Raw genomic sequence first — 21459 nt, 5'->3', positions numbered from 1 at the left:
GGATGTAAATATTTTTTAAAAGCCAGCTCTATGTTATTAAACCCTACTGTGTGCTGGGCCCTATATGAACACAGCCAGAACAATGTTATATTAAAGCCATTGGACCCTGGGGTCCGGGTCCTCGCTTTGACTCCCTGGCCAGGGCCACATTCCCCCCCAGGGCTGGACCCTGCCGTGGGCATGCTGACCTTCCCATCTCCCCATCCCCCACTGGGATAGGAGCCCTGTTGCAGAGGCGCCATGTTGTTGAGAAGCATTCCTGATGCAGCCTACCTCTGTTCACTGTTTGTCGCTTTGGTCCTGGGTGACCTTCCACTGCTTCAGTTGTGTATCCTTCACCTATTCAACAAATATTGACTTACTGGGGACCTGGAGCTGGAGGCTGGGCATGCACTGGTGAACCAGACCAACCCAGTCCCCATCCCATGGGCTTTGTCTTGCACAGCAGACAGACAATAAACAAGAGAGAGATGCAAATGATGCTCATGTGAAGCAACCAAACAGGGGTGCTATGGGAGAGACTAGCGGGTGGACATCTTATAGAGGGAGGTCAGGGAAGGATTCTTGAGGAAACATCAAAGCTGACACCCAAAGGCTGAGAAGGAGCCAACCATCCCAGAATGGAGGGACAAGCATTGTGGCCAGAGAGAATAGCCTGAGCCAAGAGGGATGTCATGAAATATAAGACACACTCCTCGTCTTCAAAGAGGACGGAATCCAATAAGAGAGAGAGGCTACTGAGGAGGCCACACTGGACTGTAGGATAAGTGTCAGAAATGGGATTTCAAATTTTGGACTCAACGCTGACCCTTCCCTGGGCTTGAGTCACTCACTGAATCTCTAAAATTCTCACAGAGCTACCTCATTTGCTGCCCTAGATCCTGTCTCTCTCATGCTGCCCATGGGTGGGTGCATTCTGGAACGTAAACATGAGATGTTACATGAATGCCTGTTAAATTCCTGGGGGCCTATTGTGCCAGCCTGAACTTTCCATATCTTGATTCTGTCATGCAGGGTGTTGCTACAGCTTCATCAGAGCAAGCACAGGGACATAGACCTACACAGAACAGAGCCCAGTGGCAATCCACTGGAGACCTCCTGCCACATGGGAGTCGGTCCCTAACGCATTTTTGGAGTATAGTCATTCCTACATGCCAGGCCCTGTGGATTCAGATGTGAGCAATAAAGTCTTTGCCCTCAAGAAATTCACCATTTAATGGGATGGGGTTGTATGTGAGGGGATCCATGAGTAAGTTGGTTTTGCCAGATCATAAAGTGGCAGGGAACGCAACTGGAGAGGTTGGGCGGGGCAGCTCATGGAAGGCCTTGGAGAGCTTGTTAACGAGACTGGACTTTGCCCTAGACAATAGGAAAGGAACCCTCAACGTTAGGGTTTTAAGTAGGAGTGACACGGTCAGATTTGCATTTTATCTGCATAAAATGTGTAGCAAGTGTGTGATGGATGGATTTGAATGGGACAAGCCACAGGCAGACAATCCAGACAGAAGGCCATGGCAGTCAACCAAGAGAGAGATAAGAAGTGGAAGGTAACAGGATCAGGGAAGCGAGTCAGGATGAGGGTGGTGTTTAAGAGGTAAACCTGTCTGGACCACCTTCCCTCACAGTTATCTCAAGGACTAAATGTGATGGCATGGGGAAGAAACATGGTATTTAGTAAATGCTCAATTGGCAAAACAGGAAGAGGCTCGAGGTAGCCTTACAGGATGGTCAAGAGCATGGTTGCTGGAGCCCGTTTTCCTGGCTTGAATCTTGGCTCTCAGCTTCCTGGCTGTGGGACCTTGAGCAAGTGATGGAGCTTCTCTGTGCCACAGGTTCCCTTCTGGAAAATGGGGCTGATAACAGTAACTATTTCACGGAGGTGTTGCAAAGATTGTATGAGTGACTATGTGTCAAGGGCTTGGACCAGTGCTCGGCACAGACTAAGTACTATTTAAGTGTTGGTTAAAATAACATAATTGATGTTGCACGAGGTACAAGGAAGGAATTATGAATGACTCCCATGTTTCTAGTTTGGGTGATGAGTGTACGTCACTGCCACTGAAGTGGAAACACTTCATCTCCTCTGTGCAAGGTTCCAAATCCTTCTGAGAACTCTCGCATCCCTATGGCTCCTGTGGGAGCTGCCTGACCTCAGAGTAGCCCAATTTCCTAGTGGTGGTTGGTTGGTCCAGAGGTGAACACCTGATCCAAGCTAAGCCAATCACAGTCTATAGTAGACAGAATACGGCCCCCAAAGGTGTCCATGTCCTAATTCCTGGACCCTGTGAATATGTTCCCTTACATGGCAAAAAGAGACTGTGCAAATGTGATTAAGTTAAGGATCTTGAGGTAGGAAGAGGATCCTGGATTATCCAGATGGGCCCAATATAATCACAAGAGGGAGGCAGGAGGGTCACAGCCAGAGGAGATGTGACAAGAGAAACAGAGGTCTTAGCCAGAGAGAGATGTGAAGATGCTACTCTTGAAAATGGAGGAAGGGGCCACGAGCCAAGGAATGCAGGAGGCCTCTAGAAGCTGGAGAAGGCATGCAAACTGATTCTCTCCTAGGGCCACCAAAAGGAACCAGCCCTGCCTACACCTTGATTTTAGCCCAGTGCAAGTGATTTTGGACTTCTGACCTCGAAGACTGTTAAGATAGTAAATGTGTGTTGTTTCAAGCCACTAAGTTTGTGATACTTGTTACAAGAGCAGTGAGAAAATAATACACATTCCTTTCCTCAGACGCTAACTCCTGCTACAGCTGAGTAGTCCAAGGGTAGGCATCTTAGGCAAATTGTTTCAGAATTTGTCCTTAAAAATGTTGGAACTGGGACTGAAACAGATTCTGTCTACTTGGCTAAAACTGTAGAATGTAAAGCTCAGGAGTGCTACCAGCCACATTTCCTACCATAGAGAAAGCCAGTTTGTGAGGAGAGGGAAGGAAGGCACTGCACAAGGGCAGAGGGACAGAGGCTTGACGGAGGAGGAGGAGTCCCCAGTTCCAGAAGAACCTGAGGCTCCAGGCATCTGCCTTTCCAAACAACTAGCTGTGTTGTTCAGCCTTCCCTTCCCCTCACATGACCCTCTCTTCTTCCATGTGAAATAATCATTGGATTATGGAGTTACAACCAACATGATAATGATGTACTTTACTTAATACACTGCTAGATTGAGTTTAATATTTATGTTTGTATATTTTTGCATCTATGTCCTTAAGAGTAGCCTATAATTTTCTTTCCTTCTTGTATTCTTGTCTGGTGTGGATGATCAGTTTTAACATAGTGTTTTTCTATTTTCTGGAAGAATTTGTCAAGAATGGCTAAAGAGTGACAGTATAATTTTTTTTCATTCCCTGGAAGAATTTTGTTTTGTCTTTGGTGTTGCTTTGTTACCTGTTACTTCAAAACAAATGACCCCAAATAGTAGTGGCTTAAAACAACCAGCGTTTTTTGTTATCTCATGATTTTGTGGGTGAGGAATTCAGGCGAGGTTCAGCTGGGTGATTCTTCTGCTCCGTGTAGGGTCAACTGAAGTTATTCTGCGGTATTCAGCTGGCAAATGATCTGGTCTGGGGGATCCAAGATGGCCTCACACGTCGGGCACATTGGTGGGGACAGGAGGCAGGAAGGCTAGCCCTGTCAAAACTGTCCAGTGAGAAATCTACATGTGGCCTCTCCAGCCTAGAGATCTCAGGGCTTCCAGAGTGTTCCAAAGACAGAATTGGAAAAAGCCAGTTTCTTAAGGCATAGGCCCAGAAACTGGCACATCCCTTCAACTGTATTGCATTGGTCAAAGTAGCCACAGCTCTCACTTGGATTTAAGGGGATAGAACGAAGACCCCATCCCGCAGTGGGGTCAACAGCACAGTTGACAATCATCCACCACAGAGAGGGCTATTTTTAACTACTGAGCAGATTCTTTTATTAATGATATTAATGGTGAAATAATAGAAAGAAAAATTAATGAAACAGAAGAGAAACATCATCTGCAATATAAGCAACTCCCTCTGTAATATTCTCTCCATTCCCCTTACTTTTTTTAAAAAAATGTGGTAAAATACACATAACATAAAATTTACCATTTTAAATAATTTTAAATAATTTTTAAGTTCAGTGGCATTAAGTGCATTCACATCGTTGTGCAACCATCACCACCATCCATCTCCAGAACTTCTTCGTCTTGAAAATTGAAACTTTACCCATTAAACAATGATTCCCCACTCCCCTCCTCTATGGCAACCACCCATTCTACCTTCTTTCTCTATGAATTTGACTACTCTAGGGACCTCGTGTAAGTGGAATCGTATAGTATTTGTCCTTTTGTGAGTGGCTTATTTCACCTAGCACAATGTCTTCGAGGTTCGTCCATGTTGTAGCACATGTCAGAATTTCTTCCTTTTTAAGATTGAATAATATTCCATATGTGTAGACCACATTTTGTTTATCCACTCACCCACTAATGGACACTCATGTTGCTTTGACCTTTTAGCTATTGTGAATAAGGCCGCTATGAACGTGGCTGTACAGGTATGTGTTTGAGTCCCTGCTTTCAATTCTTCTAGGTATATATACTGGAAGTGGAATTGCTGGGTCATGTGGTAATCATACTTCTAATTTTTTGACAAACTCCCATACTGTTTCTAATAATCTTTTCAAAGAGCCAAGTTTTTGTCTTTAGTGATCTTCTTTATTGTACCTTTGTTTTGTATTCCAGTAATTTCTGTGGTTATCTTTGATAATTCCCTTCTACTCTCTTTAGGCCTATTCTGTTCCTTTTTCTAACTTATATTGGATATTTACCTTATTTATTTTTAGCCTTTCTTCTTTTCCAGTATGAGCATTTTAATGCTATACATTTCTAAGCTGTATCCTACAGTTTCAAAATGTAGAATTTTGTTTTCGTTGAGTCCTAAACATTTTCTAGATTTTCATTACTATTTCTTTTTAGACCCATGTGTTATTAGAAATGAATTTTAATGTTCAAAACTTTATGAAATGGGTAGATGGATATTTTTAAATAATGGATAAAATAAACAAATGGATATTTTTAAACTTGTATTTTTAGAGTTATCTTCTATCCATTGCATTATGATAACATGGTCAATATGAAAGATTTTTAAAAATAATTGTTGAGATTTACTTTATAATCTAATCTGTAGTCAATCTTAATTCTCTAATATCTTATTAACTTCATTTTAGCATTATTATTTATACACCTGCATTTATAATTATATATTATCCTATAACTATGATTAATGTGATATAGCTTCTTTATTAATATTATTATTAATGTTAATACCTAATTAATATCTGTAATGTGAAATCTCTAATTGCTGGATGCAATGTTCTACATACATACATCAAAGATCAAACTTAATTGTGTGGTTCAAATGGACTATTGTCTGCTTGATTTCTTAACTACTGGGAGAAGTATGTTAAAATCTCTGCAATGACGGATTTGTTATTCTCATCATTGCTGATTCTTGCTTTATACATTTTTATGCTTAGTCTGCCTCAGTTCTTACGTTTTCAAGTTGGTACAGGTTATTCATTTGCATGCTGTTTGGCAGTTGTGTTTAATAATGTTTCTACAGAAAGCCTGCAAAAGCTCCTCAAAAGGTAGAGACTGGGCCTTCCAATATTTTGAAATCCTCTTAATTCAGAGCTCCAAACATTGTAGGCATCAAACCTGAGAACAAATAATCAGAATACAACTTGCTCACTCTTCCCTTTAATCAGCTGTCTTTCTTACTAAGAAATAGCAAAAGAAGTACGTTCTGAATGCCTTCCTGGTTACAGGTGGCACCTAAATGGGAAGGCCGGGCGGTTATGCGCAAGGCTGAGTTTAAGGATTTGCCCTGTTTGAACACTGCATCCAGGCCCTAAGTTCCCCTCCAGAACCCTTAGAAAAGGATGAGCCTGCCGGGATTTAGCCAACCATTGTGTGATCGCCCACTTCTGGGGTTTGGGGAGGTGTCTCTGACCTTGACTTGCAATCAGGTCTTGGGAACTAGGGGTGTTGCTTGACATCTTCCAGCTGAAGACTGAGACTTTGGCAGAGAAGAGAGGAGGTGAGATGTGACTAGATGGCATCGCTTCCCATAGTGTTAGACGAGTTTGGGCCAGGTCCAGGCATACTAGAGAGAAGGGCTCCGGCTGGGGACAGTGAGCACATCTCAAGGACTAGTCAGAATTCTGATAGAACCACAGGAGTCCTGGAAGACAAGGGGTGGAAAGAGGCAGGCCTCTGCCAGGGGATGAAAGGTAATGGGAAGTTACAGAGAATGGAGAGATGGCCTAACCATTGACCTCTCCCAGTGTGGTCAAGTGCCTCTCTATTAATGAGATTGACCTTTAACAAGAATGAGACCTCCATCATTCTCCAGAGGAGACAGAGCCTGCAAATGCCCAGATGGTGCAGGTCTTCCCAGGCAGGTACACCAAGGGAGAGCACCAACGGAAACCCTCAGGCCTGGCCTGGTTGAGGGTCCAGCAGGTTTGCCCATGAGCTCTGGGGAGCAGGTACCAAAAGACTAGACACTAGCAACTGTCATTAGGATTTTCAAAGGGATGAGGAACAGATGCTTAAACAGGTTTGTGTGCTGTTTTTCTTTTTGAGGAAGATTAGCCCTGAGCTAACATCTGTGCCCAACTTCCTCTATTTTATATGTGGGATGCCTACCACAGCATGGCAGGATATGCAGTGCATAGGTCTATGCCAGCGGTGCATAGGTCCAAACCTGTGAATCCTGGGCCGGCGAAGCAGAGCACATGAACTTAACTGCTATGCCACCAGGCCAGCCCCCATTTGTGTGCTTTTAAAAAAAGGAAGTGACAATTCTCAAGAAGCAACATGATCTGGGTCAAACGAAGCAAACTGTAAAACTGGTCTCATTTTCTTCTGTGGCAATAGGATTCGTATTGTGCGGAAGGAGAAGAGCGTTTTTTAAGCACCTTCCATGTGTTAGCCACTATGCTAGAGGATTCCCATCACCTCATTTACTCTTACACCCACCTTGAGGACAAGGAAGCACAGAGTTGTCACTTGCCCAAAGGCACACCACTGGAGAAGGTAGAATTTGAACGTAGATCTGTTTGAAGATAGAACCTGGGTACAATCCACATCTTGTGGATTCCTCTCAAAAAGTGGTTAAAAAAAAAATGAGGAGAGAGAGAGAGAGGAGCAAATATTATGCCCAAAGACTTGAGGGGTGTGTGAATGCATGAAAGACCAAGGGTCTGCCATGTGGAAGCAGGGTCAGAAATCCAGTATTAGCTCCATCAGGCTGAGGTGGAGTCAATGGGCGGAAGCTGAAAGGAAGCAGGATTCAACCTAGGAAGAATGTTCTCACACTTGGGACCACTCAAAATGGAATTCCTTTATTCAGGAATTGGTTAACAACTCCTAGAAATTATATCCAAGAATCTAAGTATATGGAGGAATGTCCAGTACAAAAAGTGAAAACGAGAGGATAAAAAACTATGAACACACGATTCCTTTCATATATGTCCAGGATAGGCAAATCCAGAGAGACCGAAAGTAGATTAGCGGTTGCCTAGGAGAATGGGGAGCGATTACTAACAGGAACAGGATTTCTTTTTGGGGTGATGAAAACGTTCTAAAATTAGATAGTGTTGATGGTTGCACAACCCTGTGAATATTAAAAATCACTGAACTGCACACTTTAAAAGGGTGAATTTCCTGGTACATGAATTGTAGCTCAAGGAAAAAAGTATAAGGGATAAAAAGTTTATAATATAGATATATATATACAATATGTAATTTTGTGTAATAAGGAGTATTATGTTAATTTAAAAAACATACATACAGATTCCAATTTTATCAACTATATCTCTGCATCCATATGGTGAGAAAAAATTCTGGAAGGAAATATAAAGTGTTAATTATATTTTATAGGGTAGTGGGGTCATTTGATAGCGTATTTTATACAATAAACAGCATTTCTTTTAGAATCAGAAAAATGCTTTTGTAAAAATGGGACCAGGCTCCCTGCTGCAGTAAAGACATTCTTGTCATGGGAAGTTTCCAGAAAGTTTGAGAATCACCAGATATGGATGCTTGCACTGGGAGTTTGATCCACTATACATGACCTAGTTCTTTTAACTAAGATATTATCATTTTATAATTACTTCTTCACTTACTTTCTTTTTAATAACCCATTATCTCATAGCTTGACTGGTATTACTCTGTATGGGGAAAAAAATCCATCTTTTACTATAAAACACAGTAACTAAAAAAGAAAATCACATTTGAAGGGTATACTAGGACTCAAAAAGGGAAAGCAAATTAGTTTGAAAGCAAACTGTACATGCTTATCCACAGCCAGGATTTAAAGCTTAGGTTGTTACAAAATATTTAAGAAATTATCTTACTAGAGGAGGAACGTCTGGATTTTCTCTCTCATCTTTAGAAAAGTGAAAATAAAACAAAACTGTGACATTGGAAATACTATCTGGATGTGTACATACACACTCACTCGAAAGGTGGCTGACACAAGGCAGGACACAACTCTTCTGAGGGAAACTGCCACCTTTTCTTTAACCCAAGTTCAGAGCTTGTTGACCACGAGATGGGAAAGCCCGCCAGCTCCTCGGCTCCAGTCGGCTCTCCCGGCTCTCCCGTGGGAGCTGGAGCACGCACTGACTCCTCCCACCCCCTGACAGAGGGCTGAGGGCAGTGGGAGAGGAGACGCACCAAGCTATAAAAAACTTGAAGTTTTATTTCCTTCTAAGGCGTCCTGAGTCACTGGGTGCTCCAGCCCCCAAAGCCCGGGGAAGTTCAACTCAAATCGGAAATGTGTGTATGTGTTTTTTTCCTGAGCCAAAGCGGCTGAAAAACCAGATGACGTTGTCACTTGGACTGAATCTCTTGCAGGCCTGGTGGTAGCTTCCTATTGCCGTCCTGGGAGGAGGATGGAAGTCACTTAATGATCAGCTTCTCCGACCCACCTTCCAGTATGACATCAGTCTTAGCAAGCTTGCCCTCCACTCCACCCCCAACATGGAGCTGGTGAGACTCTAAAAAGTCCCATTTGTCAGCTCAAAGCATACTGCACTGCTACGCTATTTTGCCTCCCACCCTTCAGGCTGCAATTTCAATTTAAACACCAAGTGATGCCAAGCTGGTTGGTCAGAATCCTAGAAAGCCAGAGGTAGAAGGTACCTAGTCGAATAATTGTATTTTACTAAGGAGGAAACTGAGGCCCAGATAAGATCAGGAACTTGCCCAGGGCTACAGAGGGACAGAACCAAACCCAGGAGCCAGGCCTCAAGTCTCAGAGCAGAGGGCTCTGTCCCCACGGTGGTGTCCACATCCTTGCAGTCCCAACTCCTATACACAGGAGGGGCTAAATGCTCTCTGGAGACGTGTCTTGAGCCTGTGGCCGAAGCAGGGGCTTACCCCGTGACCATTCCCCTTTGCAGCCCTCTCACTGCTTCGGTGCAGTTGGAAAGGAAACAGGCAAGGCAGCTTGGAAAAGATCCTTCTGGAAAGCAGGGGCGGCCAGGAGGTGGCCTTTCCTGCTAACCAGAGTCTGGGACAGCACTAAGGGGAAGTTTTCCACTCCAAGCTTCTGAATGGAAGTTGCACCCTACCTGGTTTTCCTCAGCTGCCCTGCTCTTGACATGGGCAGAGGTATGTGCTTATATAATTTAAGATTCCCATCTAATTTTTAAAATGTATTTCTTTGCACAACCCCTAGAGACTTGGATTAACATTGAGGTTACAGGGAAATTAATCTTTTTATGGTGTACATTTTCTGCATAAAGCAAGCCCAGGTACATTAATAGGCCAAGAGATTGGACGAAAATGTCAGCTATTAACACCTGAGCTACTTAAAGCTCAAGTCAGGCTGTAGTGAGATGTGTTCATGGTCGCTGTGGCCCCTCACACTCACCGACTGTGCCAGAACCCAGGTGGAGTGACGTCCGAGGGCAGGTACGTCTTGTTCATCGAGCAAAATGGGTTGAAAGCTATCCAAGCTAAAAACCTACACAATTCGCAGTTAGAGATGAAAGGCTGCAGAAATGTTTATTGAATACAGTGCCAGGTTTATAAATAAAACTTATTTACAATTTCCATAGAGTTGGTCCCCCATCAGAGAGGTGGTTAAATCTCCAAACAGTTTATCTCAAGATTTACAGAAACATTCAAGTACATCTCCTTTTCAAATTGCCACGGTGAAGATGAACTTCAGTAACAAGAGAACTGCCACCATCTTTGCTACAGACGTGTTTAATGAACAGTGTAATAGATCTGGAGAAAGAACACGCGCTGCACCCATGCCACTACCCTCTTACTCCAAGGGATACAGACAGCAAAGAATTTCTGTCTCCAACAGGACAACTTCAAGGGATCAAAAAAGAAAACAGTAACTACCAGCTGGAGAGAGAGATTAAGACACATTCGTGGAATCTAGTCACTGCCAAAAGGATCAATCTATTTAGGATATACAATAATTAATTCAGATGTTTAAAATAATTGAACAAAGAGCAGACTTGACCAAATTTACATTCTTTGTTTAGGAAGAAGTTCCCAGTATACTGAGGGGCCAATAATATGCTGCTACTCTGATGGGCCACAGTGGCGCTGGGCCTACTGGACAGCCGCTCATTACTATACGGTTACAGGTACAGTCAGACATGCATTTATAAAGAGAATACAAAAATATGTACAGTAGCTAATTCTCAATGTGTTTAAGTTGCCGAAAGACACCAATTAAAGTGTGCAAAAATTCGTTTGTCAAAAAATCAGAAAAAGCCCTCCTTGGCAAGAGTGCTTCAAGAACCCATCTGAAATATCAGGATACATTTGCCTTACTCAACACCTACCCCAAACAGATGGAGAACAAAACTATGAAAGTGTTTGCCAAGTATTCAGCAGTTTTTTATGGCAAGTCTCAGGCTCAAGCGGGATGGCAGTTAAACTAGTCACTTTATATATATAAATATATGTATATATTTATAGAGCAGTTAGAAGTAGGGACAAGAGTTTACAGGAAGGTGCTCACCAGTTGAAGAGCACTGCCACAACATCCAGCTATTTCCTCTCACCAACTCACAGGGACCGCACACACCTAACCCCGGGGCTGGTTGTCCCCTCCGAGGCCAGAGGGAAAGGCTACAGTGGGCTGGGCTTCACCTCTGCACCAATCTGGAACTCAGCATCCCCTGGGGGAAAGGTTTCCGGTCCTCATGCAGGATCCAGGCCATACAAGAATCTGGTTTCAAAGGCAGTCTTTTAGCAAAGACTGTGGGACCACTAAAATGGAGTCCACTCAGCTTCTAGAAAAAGACTTGGTGAAAGGGTAAGATAGAAGGCAGTTTTTAAAAATAAATCACCCCCAAGCCTCTTTGAAACTACCAGGAGGTCATCAGCCACAGGCCTGAGACTGGGTCAAAAGTCAGGGTTCTTGACCTCCCTCCAAGAAACATCTAGGTCATTAACTTACTTGAACCAGGCATCCTCAGTCCTATCTCACCAGAAGAACCCCAAGGTATTCTTAGGTGTTCCTTCCAGATTCAGGGAATTATGAAAGTCAACCCCAGCTCATGATGTCAACCCCTCGCCTACCAACCACCCAGTCCAAGAACCAGCAGCGGAGGCGGATGGGCAGGCTCCTCTCCACTGCTCTGACCCGCCCCTCTGGCAGGAAATCTAACAAGCTGCAAAATGCCAGAAAGACAGGGAGTAGGAGAGGAAGAAGCCGAGGGTCTCTATAAATCAACCCTGAATGCACCCATTTGGCTGCCAAGAGCTTCTCACTGCCTCGCTAGCAACCTGCCACTGGTTCCCCGGCAAATGAAAACCCCCACACAAACACTCAAAACCCAAACCGCCTTGCTAATAGGATACAATCAGTTCACACCCTGAAAAACGCACGTCCAGCCTTCACTTCAAAAAGAGCTCTGCGTTAAATGCAACATGCCTTCAAGGGGGCTTTTTAAGCGGACAAATCCCACTGCGGAGACCAGCACCAGCATCTCCTAGTGTGGGTTACAGGTTTATAATTAGACACAAAACTCCCTGTGGGCTGAGTTTTACTTTCAAGCTGGGGGCTAGCATTAGTTCCACTTGGGGGAAGAAAGCAAAGTCAAGTCAACTTAAAAAACATAAAAGGAAGCTAAGGTAAATAGAAATCATAAATTAAGAATCGTGAATCAAAAGGTGACTGGTAGTGTCTTTTAGGCATGAAGAGACTGGCTTAGAAAAGTGAGTATGCTCCTACCACACACAGCGAGGATTGGATTACAGACACACTAAATCATGTCTCTTGCACAGATGGTCTCAAGTAGTTACATAAAACAGGTAATCAGCAGCGCGACTGAGAAGAACCCCTAAATACATGCTTGAGAAAGTGGGTTTTTTTCCTTCATTAAGAGCTCTACTGCCTGAATAATCATTAAGTCACCGCAGTTCGCCTCCCCCCGCCCCCCCCACCCCTCCCCCCGGGTGAAAATACAAGTAGACCTACGTGTCCATGGATATGATGAAGTAATCGCTATCTGCCTGGTTTTAGGCAAGGTCTCAGGCTCAGAGGTTGGTGCTAGGATGTCAGGAGGGAGGGAGGGAAACCCAATGCTGGGCTGTGGGCATTTAAAGGTGCACTGGCCTCCCCTCCAACTTCCTTGTCCCCGTTTAGATCTCAGCTTTACAAAGCATTTAACACCACTTTAAGTTAATGGTCTTTTTATTGGAAAAAAAAAAAAAAAGACTAGCATTTACAACTTGGAATGGACGTAAATTGTAATCTCTTGAACAGCAATGTTGATGGTTGTGCTGAAGTCCACAGCCACAGCCTACTCTGCTGGCTCCAAGTCATGGTTCAGAAGGTTTTAAAAACAGAGAGTCCAAAGATGCTCCCCTGAAAAAGTTTCTTTTTAAAAATTTGTGTGAACAGTGACAGCCTGACACCCGCTTTGCTCTAGTACAACGCAGACAATGCTAAACCAGCACACACAGGCCTGCCACCAGGGTGTCATTGTCACCATGGGTCGGGGCACATGGAAGTACAAGAGGACCATCCTGCTAGTGGGGCTATATCTAGACAGTTTATCCTTCACTCGCTTTTCTGCACAGCATCCTGAGGTAAACCAATTTTAAATGTGTTTGTTTTCAGTAAACCAGCTATGACGATTTATACTAACAAACTGAACTAGAACCCATTTGAATAAGTTTTGAATTTGTTTTTTCATTTTTCATTTTTAATACAAATGCCTGACTGTGCTCAATTGTCAAGCTGCATGCATGAAAAACTGGCCAGCCCAAACAGTGTATTACTCATTAGCAAATGGAACTGCAAGGAGTCCACCAAGTGCTTCCTTATCGTTAAGGTAGTACAAGTATTTATATCATAAAACGGATGTGTAGCTTGATCTTTAGGGGACAGGACCACCAACCAATACATGCAGATTTTTTGTGTGTGTGGACAGAAGGTACTTCTGACATTCAGTTTTGCTATATAGAAACAGAATGAGTAAATGAACTTTTTTTTTTTTTGCAAGAGGTAAGTAAAAGATTCAATTTGATTCTTCTAGAGGGGGGAAAAGGAGTTGAAAGTAGGTCTTCATTTTGCAGTCATCATCTGTACGAATTCTGTAAAGACAAATAATCATAACTTTCGGTTACCTTCAAAAGCAGCTTTAATGAACACAACATCTCTGCTCTGTATATATTAAAAAAAAAAAAAAAAACTCAGTGAAAGGTCTAACGAAGCAACTGTTTCTGGAGCCGAAAGGGAAGGCTTAAACACTAAGCTACGGAAACGTGCTTACCTTCATAGTTGACTTGTCCGTCTCCGTCAATATCTGCTTCTCTGATCATTTCATCTACTTCTTCATCTGTTAGTTTTTCTCCTAAGTTTGTCATGACGTGACGTAGTTCTGCCGCACTGATGTAACCGTTGCCATCCTGTGAACGTTCAGCAATTGTTACTGACAGAGGCTCACCGGGGCTTGGGGTGGGCAGGGTCTTTGACTTCATTACGCCCTCTCAAGTTACTGCCACCTCTGCGGACACGGACAGCTCTCCCATCTCCCGTTCCCATCTCTACCCACTGAATACACGCAGTCAGCGAACGCAAAAGATGCAGGAGCTTTTCCAAAGCTAACAGAAATTGAAAGTAACAATCAAGAAACTTGGTTCAAAATTTCTCTACTACAGTCATGTGCCGCATAATGATGTCATGGTCAATGACAGACCACATATATGACAGCAGTCCCAGAAGATCAGTGCCACATAGCCTAGGTGTGTAGTAGGCTACTCTATCTAGGTTTGTGTAAGAGTACACTCTCTGATGTTTACACAGTGACGAAATTGCCTAATGATGCATTTCTCAGAACATAAGCTGGTCGTTAAGCAATGCATGGCTGTACTTATTGTGCTCACCCTCCCCCAGTAAGGTTACTGCAATAAGTCAGGATATCTGAAAGTGAGATTAGAGAGGCTCAGGGCATACAGTGTTCTAACTAAAACAGATTGTTAGAGCTTTCAGAAATGATAGCAAAAAAAACGTATTTAAGCACCATCTGCCATGCAGACGCAAGATTACCTTGTCAAAGACTCGGAATGCCTCACGGATTTCTTCTTCGCTGTCTGTATCTTTCATTTTTCTAGCCATCATAGTCAAAAATTCTGGGAAGTCAATGGTGCCATTACCTCAAATTAAAAAACAAAAAGCTCCTGTAAAATAAGCGCTCCAGGAACGCAACTGCAGGGGTAATTTTAGAACCACTTTATAGAATGGTCATCACTTGCTAGGACAAACTGCTAAATTATTTCATTAGGTTCAAGCATTCGTGGGTCTAAACTGCTCAAATTCCCCACAGGGCAATTTCACATGATTCACCTAATTCCAACTAGTAATGAGCGCCCAGGATAGCATTTAACGATGCAAAGGAAACTGCACATATGGATTCCTGACCACTGAAGGGGGCTGGACAGTTCAAGAGGGAAAAAAGCACATGGCACCGCAGGCCGAACCCTTCCACTCCCAAGGGAAGCACTTGAGACCGCCTTCCCCAGGGTGAGGGAGATCCTCAGCTCGGACTCTGCCCTGGCCAGGGATTCTAATAAGGCCTCTAACTGGGCCACCAGGAGTACCAAATGCTTTTTTAGGGAGGGTACAGATTATGAGAAAGGCAAAACTGCCTTTTTTATGCCATGGACCATAAAGTGTTAGAAAGTCTTCTCCAGGAGTCATTTCTCAGCCACTTTATGATGACAAGTCACCTAATCGTTTTCTCCCCAACTCAGCCTCTTTATTTCCCTTTAAGGGCACAGCTCAGAAGTGTGTCCAAAGCTCAGACCATTAACATTTAGGAAACTGTGTCAGAAGAATCTCTTCTGTGGCCGGTGTTCCAAACAATTCCTCCTCCAAAACCAAGAGTTAGATGAACACCCCAAAGGCAAGCCACCACATTAATAGTCTAACTCGAAATAAATGGAAATGAAACTAAATTAGAAGAAAAAAGCCTTAGGTTAAGTTACTCATTTTCACCGGTACCTTTAAATCAAAATAATAATTCAGAGATTCCCTTCAAGCCCTTTTGGCTTCCAAAATTTTAAATTATTTGAAGTGCTATCTCATAGCCTGCAGAGATGATGTCCTTAGGCATCATCATATTTATTCATTGCAAATACTAGATTCTGCAGCCGGGGACAACTTCTCCCCGCTTGTTCCATAGCATCTAAGGGGCTAATACACTCTGCCAGTCCCCAGACACAGTTTCCCAGGGTTTACACAAAACAGGAGGGAGCCACTCCATGTTCCCACATGGCTGATCATCTTAGCAGTCAAACTAGAGAGAACTATGAACAACCTTTTTCCAAAACAATACTAAAGATGAAAATAGTCTTTACAAGTAGCTCAAATGAGTTGAAATTATTGATAAAATGCTTACCCCAGACCCCTGCTTCTAAACATGTGACCCGACAAGTGTAATTCTGTTTTATCACCTTAAGATATCATATTTTTTTAAATGGCTACTATCAAGCCAATCATTTAGAAAGTATTCTAGATCCAAACTGTTAACTCTTAGTTCACTTTTTAAAATTTACTCTGTTCTACAATGTAAGGTAGTACGTATACATGGCTCCCAAATATAAGAGGTTTTGTGGGGGGGCGGCGCACATGAGGGAGTGCTCAAAAACTATGTACTAATATAAGCGAGCAATGAGACGTCTATCGTCCACTATTCTGGAGTCCAGAGAACAGATGACTGATTGGTGACCAACTGCTACAGGAGTTACTGCTTATTCCCTCCGGCTCAGCACCTTATACATCTTCCCCTCCTGTCAGGTTCTGTAAACCTACTCTCCACAGTCACCATGCACCAGCTCCCCCAAGCCTCACGCAATCCTCAAAATTCTCTTCAATAAACACATCTACAGCTCACTGTTCACAATTCCACATTAATGTCTAAGAGGGCTCTTCTTCCACTTCTCAAGGGGTTTTTCTCCTCCTCTTGGAGACAATAAGCTTTTTAAAAAGATCTATGGCTACATATTTTTACTTCTCCCCCAGGACTCAGTACAGACTCTCGGGCAAGTTGATAAAAGATTGAGCTGTAGGTCACAGCAAGTAGAAAAAAACAATACGGTTATCTGATCCAAGAAATGTTCCAGACAGTAAGCAGGGCAAAAGGCAGGCCTATAATCTTCTGTTTTAATTGTCAATGGCTGTAAGGCAACCACAGAAAAGATCTTTGCACATTTGCTTTGCTCTGGGGACCTGAAAGACAATCCTGTAACATGTCTGAACTTGAATTACACAACGCTGGCGCTCATTCAGTGTTCTAAAGTCCTTACCGTCAGCGTCCACTTCGTTGATCATGTCCTGCAGCTCGGCTTCTGTTGGGTTCTGACCCAGTGACCTCATGACAGTTCCAAGTTCCTTTGTTGTGATGGTGCCATCGCCATCTTTGTCAAATAGGGAGAAAGCTTCCTTGAATTCTGAAAACAAAAGTTTACCTTTTAGAATTAATGTCTTTACGCAACCCAGCCACAGCGTACACTTCCCTTGGGCTTGCCAAAGCGAGCTGTCCAAGCAGTGCAAGTTAACTGCCTGGCCTTTATCTACTGAAATAAACACCACAATAGTCCTGCTGGACTGGCCTTCATACAGCAGTCCATAAAGCAAACACTGCTCCATAAAACCACAATTTCTCCTATTTTTACACACTTAAATTAGTCCTAAATCCAATCTGACAGGTGAAGATTGGTCCACGTGTTCCCGTAAGGTCCCTTCCTGTTAAATTTCTATAGCCGTAAGAACTCCTTGATTCACAGCAACACAAAGAGGTTACTAGAAACGTACATTCCCAGGGAACCAGTGTATTCTTTCTACACAGCTTTCAGAACATTTCAAAGACATTCCTGGTTTCCTAAAAAGAAACCACCTCAAAAAAGTCCTCCAGGGAATAGTAAAAGCTAAAATCTAAACTAACATAACTCCCTTCCCAATTATTATATGTTCCTAACATTCATTTTCACATTCCCATTTATTTCAGAACAGCATGCACAAGCTTTCACTGTGAATTACTGACAGACCTGTGGTAGAAGAATTCTAAACTGCATTTCTGAGCAGGCTCCATGCAGCCTCATCGTATGCAAAGCCTCTACGCCGCCAGGAAGCAGAGCTAACGCTCCAGAGTGAACAAAGTGGGTAGTCTTAGTCTCACTTCCTTTCACATTATCTCCCAAATACTGGTAAAGAGTAACACTTGACCTACACGTTTCTGCTTATTGTTTTCATTTAAATAAATTCTTAGAAAACTGCCCTGATTCGAGGAAGGAGGGGACAGAGGGGTCACCAAAACCAAGTTCTGGCCTACTGGAACCCCTTAAGTCATCAACTTACCAGCGATCTGTTCTTCGGTCAGCTGATCAGCCTACATGGGATAAAAAAAAGGCTGTAATTCAATCCACAAGAGTCTGAGATCAACAGTCTTTCCAATGACACTTTTAACAGTAAACTTTCAAAAATCAATCTTAAAAAAAAAAAATCACCCGTGTGAAAACTTTAACATCTTTCACTTTAGCATGTCATTTAAAGAAAACAGAATAAAGGGAACCCTTTATGTTATTTTAAACACAAAGGATGACAAGGAAGTGACAATGTCTCATTTCAGGTTTTCCTTTATGGGCCTACGGCTGTGTGCTCTGTGTGCTTGGAGGTCTAACTAGGAAGGGTTGGTTCAAAATTTGAAAAATGGCACCTCTAGTGGCAAAAGGCCCTACGGCATGTGCTGCAGGGGCAGGCTCTGAGAAAGAAGAGCGCCACCTACTGCGCCAGGGCCACGGCAGTCCCCGCTTCCATCCAAGAAGGGACCCAGCCTGACGCTGCTGTCACCACAGCCAGGATCTCGTTCCAGGGGCAGGCTTTTAGCGCACCTTGCGCATTGCTGTGGGCGCTCCAAATCTCCAAACTGGCGTTACATAATGGCACTGGGTTGGATTAACAGGCTTTTATATCTATTTTATGAGATATAATTAAGTGAAAAAAATAAACATACAGCAATGGGTTACGTTACCAACTTTATTTCCATGTAATAAATGCTTTCCAATCATTTAAATGAGGCAGTTATTTGTTAAAAGCCTACCATTTACAATGGCTAATGCCTTCGGTCAAATTATCCCATGATTCAGAAGCCAGGAAAAAATGAAACTGTCCTACAACTGAGCTGTCACAAAACTGCAAAAATTAAGTACACAGAAAACTACATAATTATGAGACTACATCCTCTCTTTTCTAGAGAGGAGGAACTATTACCTTTGCTGGACAATACTAACTCTACCCACCTTAAGGATGACATGAGACTCCTAACAGTAAACACACTTTACTCGAGGTGGTAATGGCCGTGAAGATAATTCTCACTTGCATTATTTGCTCTCTGCCACACCGAAACCAGCCAGGGGAATGTGACAATCTCAAAGAAAGCTAATACAGCTTTTTATTTTAATGAAGGACATCTAATGAAACCAGTTACAAAATAAGTCCTGCTAGAAAGCTGACGGTGTTAAGTTTATTCCACCTCTTAAATCAAAACTTTCACAGTAGGAATAGTGTTCCAATATACTGATTTGGGGGGGAAATCTTATTTTTTTCAAATTAGAACTGAGTCTTCCTTTCTACCCAGTCACTGCACGTTGGTTTTCTGTACATCGAACGAAGGCGACACGATGATTTATGTAACACCAGGGAAACGTCTGTCTTGTACAACAGGAAGCGCTGCCACACCTCGCAAGAGAAGCTGTCACCTTACTGGGCAGAACAGGCCCTCCTCGCCACAAAACTCTCCTGTTAAGAGGAGTTCTCGAGAGTATCAGCTTTCCTCGACAAAGAAATACCCTTCTCCGCCAAAATCGCGCTGCTGGCCTTAGGGGCAAAGGTGCTCCGAACCTGCCAGGAGCCATCTCCCCACCCCGCCAAGCCAGAAAACGCGGTGGCTGATGTCAGTCCTGCCCGCCGAGGGAGGAAGGGGGCTGTGGAAAACACACCCAGCGAGGCGCACAGGCGCATCTGGCAGTCTAGAAGCTGCAGAGAAAGCGGAAACGTGGAGGGCATCTCTCTGCGGACCGGGAAGTGGCGCGGAGCGGGGAAAACGCCCGGCGAGGGGCCAGGCGGGGGTGCGCGCCCCGAGGGCAGGCGCGGTGCCGGGGGGCAAGGTGGCCCCAGGGTGGAGGCCCCGCGCCTCCCAGGCCAGTGCGAGCCCCCACTCCGGGGCCGAGTGGCGGGTGGGGACCAAGTCCGCCTCGCGCCTCCCACCCGCTTCTGCTCCCCCAGGCGGCAAGCCCGCCGCGCCGCCGCCGCCTCCTCCTCCCGGGGCAGAAACTTTGCGTCTCTAATGGAAACCGAGCAGCGCGCCAGCTCCCTCCTCCCCCGCCCCCCCCCCGCCCCAATTAGCGCGAGCCGAGTGCCTCCCGCGGGAAGGGACCTCCCAGTGTACCGAGGCTCACGCGCGCCTGTACTGCCGCACTGGATGGGGGGCTGCAGGGGTGCGAGACAGGGAGACACGAGCCCCGGCCACACCGCAGGGCCCCGCCCGGGAGCAGGGCGGCCGGCCCGCCGCTTCCGCCCTCTCCGCCCCCCACCCCTCGCCTTCCTGCCCCCACCCCACCCTTCCCCGGCTCCTTCCTTCCCAGCCCACGCCCGCGCCGCGCCCCCCGGGAGGGAGGAGGGGAGAGAGGCTGAGAAAGGGCGCCCAGCGGGGTCGGCTGGAAGGGGTGGGAACACCGACGGCGTCCCCCAAGCCCCGGCTGGAGCAAGGTGCGCCACCGGCTCCCTCCGGCCCATTCATTCTCCACCGCCCGCCCGCCCCTCCGCTTTCGTGCCTGGTGAGGGGGGGCGTCTAGTGCCCGGCCCCGCCCGGCTCCCCCGCCCCCCGGGGCCCCAGCCGAGGCGCAACGCTGCGGGCAGCCCGGGTGCGGCGCGCTGGATGCAGCGGTGCGGGGCTGGGGGAGGGGGTGGATGCGGAAGGCCCCGGTGCGGCTGCGGCCGGAGCCCCTGCCCGCGGACAGCCCACCGCCAAGGCCAACTCCAGGAGCGGCCAAGATTTAAATGAGGATCCCTGGCCGAGGAAACCAAGATGCAAATCCGGAATGCATCCTTCTTAACCGCAGTTGCTGCGTAACCCCCGGAAAAGAGAAAAAACCCCACCAGAAAAAAAGAAAAACCGGACTGCACTAAAAATTTGGGAAGAAATCCTGGGCAGGCAGCTGCTACGCCGGCGTTTGACACTCCCGACCTACCATGGTGCGAGAGAAGGGAGGAAGAGCACAGAGATCGAGGGTGGCTGCACCAGCGCAGGGGCTGTGACGGCGGGGGTGCCTCCGCTGCTCCTGCTGCTGCTAAGGCGCTGTGTGCGCTGAGCGCTGTGCCGCTGCCGCCGCCGCCTGCGCCGCCGCCCGACTGCGAGTAACGGCGCCGCGTCCGCGAGGCTCCCAACACCACTGCCGAAGAGTGAGCCTGCGCTCCGCGGTATATATAGCGCGCTCCGTATCCCTCCGCCGCGACCGCGGCCGCTTCGCTCCGAGCAGCTCTGCGAGGGCCGGGCCTTGTCGCTTGGCCCCGCCCCCCGGCGCGCCCGGCTTCCCACCGCCCCCCGCGCGCCCGCCGCCGCCGCGGGCCCTGGCCCGGGACTCGGACGCCGAGGGTTCGGGGAGAGGAGCGTGGTCCCAGGGCAGGTGCAGCGAGGAGTCGCCGGAGTCTCCCATCCAGGCCCGGGACGAGGACAGGGCATCTGCATAGCCCCGAGCTGGGGCTGCCCTGGCCTTCCGAAGCCGTCTGCCCCTCACCCCAGCCCCACCCCCACCTGTGGGGACCCCACCCCCCACCCCCCATCTCTTAGTGTCCGCTGTGGCAGCCAGGTCCCTCCGGCCCCTCGCCCCGGGGTCCCCAGCCGGCCGCCTCCCGTTCGCGGAGCTGCGGGAGGTCCTGGG

At 45.9% G+C, this 21459-nt stretch overlaps 1 protein-coding gene across 1 annotated transcript; it reads right to left on the bottom strand.

Annotated features, from left to right (window-relative positions):
- Positions 1–10024: 10024 nt before the first annotated feature.
- On the bottom strand, positions 10025–21084 carry CALM1 (calmodulin 1). The gene is made up of 6 exons (XM_044774201.2): positions 20770–21084; positions 17879–17909; positions 16828–16971; positions 14570–14676; positions 13794–13929; positions 10025–13614 (listed from the first exon to the last, which is right to left on the bottom strand). The coding sequence occupies exons 1-6, from the start codon at positions 20770–20772 to the stop codon at positions 13586–13588; spliced, it is 450 nt and encodes a 149-aa protein (XP_044630136.1). The 5' UTR covers positions 20773–21084; the 3' UTR covers positions 10025–13585.
- Positions 21085–21459: the final 375 nt, after the last annotated feature.

This window comes from Equus asinus, chromosome 7 (assembly GCF_041296235.1).
Source record: "Equus asinus isolate D_3611 breed Donkey chromosome 7, EquAss-T2T_v2, whole genome shotgun sequence".
Lineage (NCBI taxonomy): Eukaryota > Metazoa > Chordata > Mammalia > Perissodactyla > Equidae > Equus > Equus asinus.
The sequence above is the reverse complement of the archived record's forward strand: the minus strand, read 5'-3'. Positions and strand labels throughout refer to the sequence as shown.

Excerpts from the sequence above, each read along its gene's own strand:
- CALM1 (XM_044774201.2), bottom strand. Across the intron at positions 16,972-17,878 it reads GACCGAAGAACAGATCGCTG|AATTCAAGGAAGCTTTCTCC; the intron begins GTAAGTTGATGA and ends TTTTGTTTTCAG. Across the intron at positions 14,677-16,827 it reads CAACGAAGTGGACGCTGACG|GTAATGGCACCATTGACTTC; the intron begins GTAAGGACTTTA and ends TTTTAATTTGAG.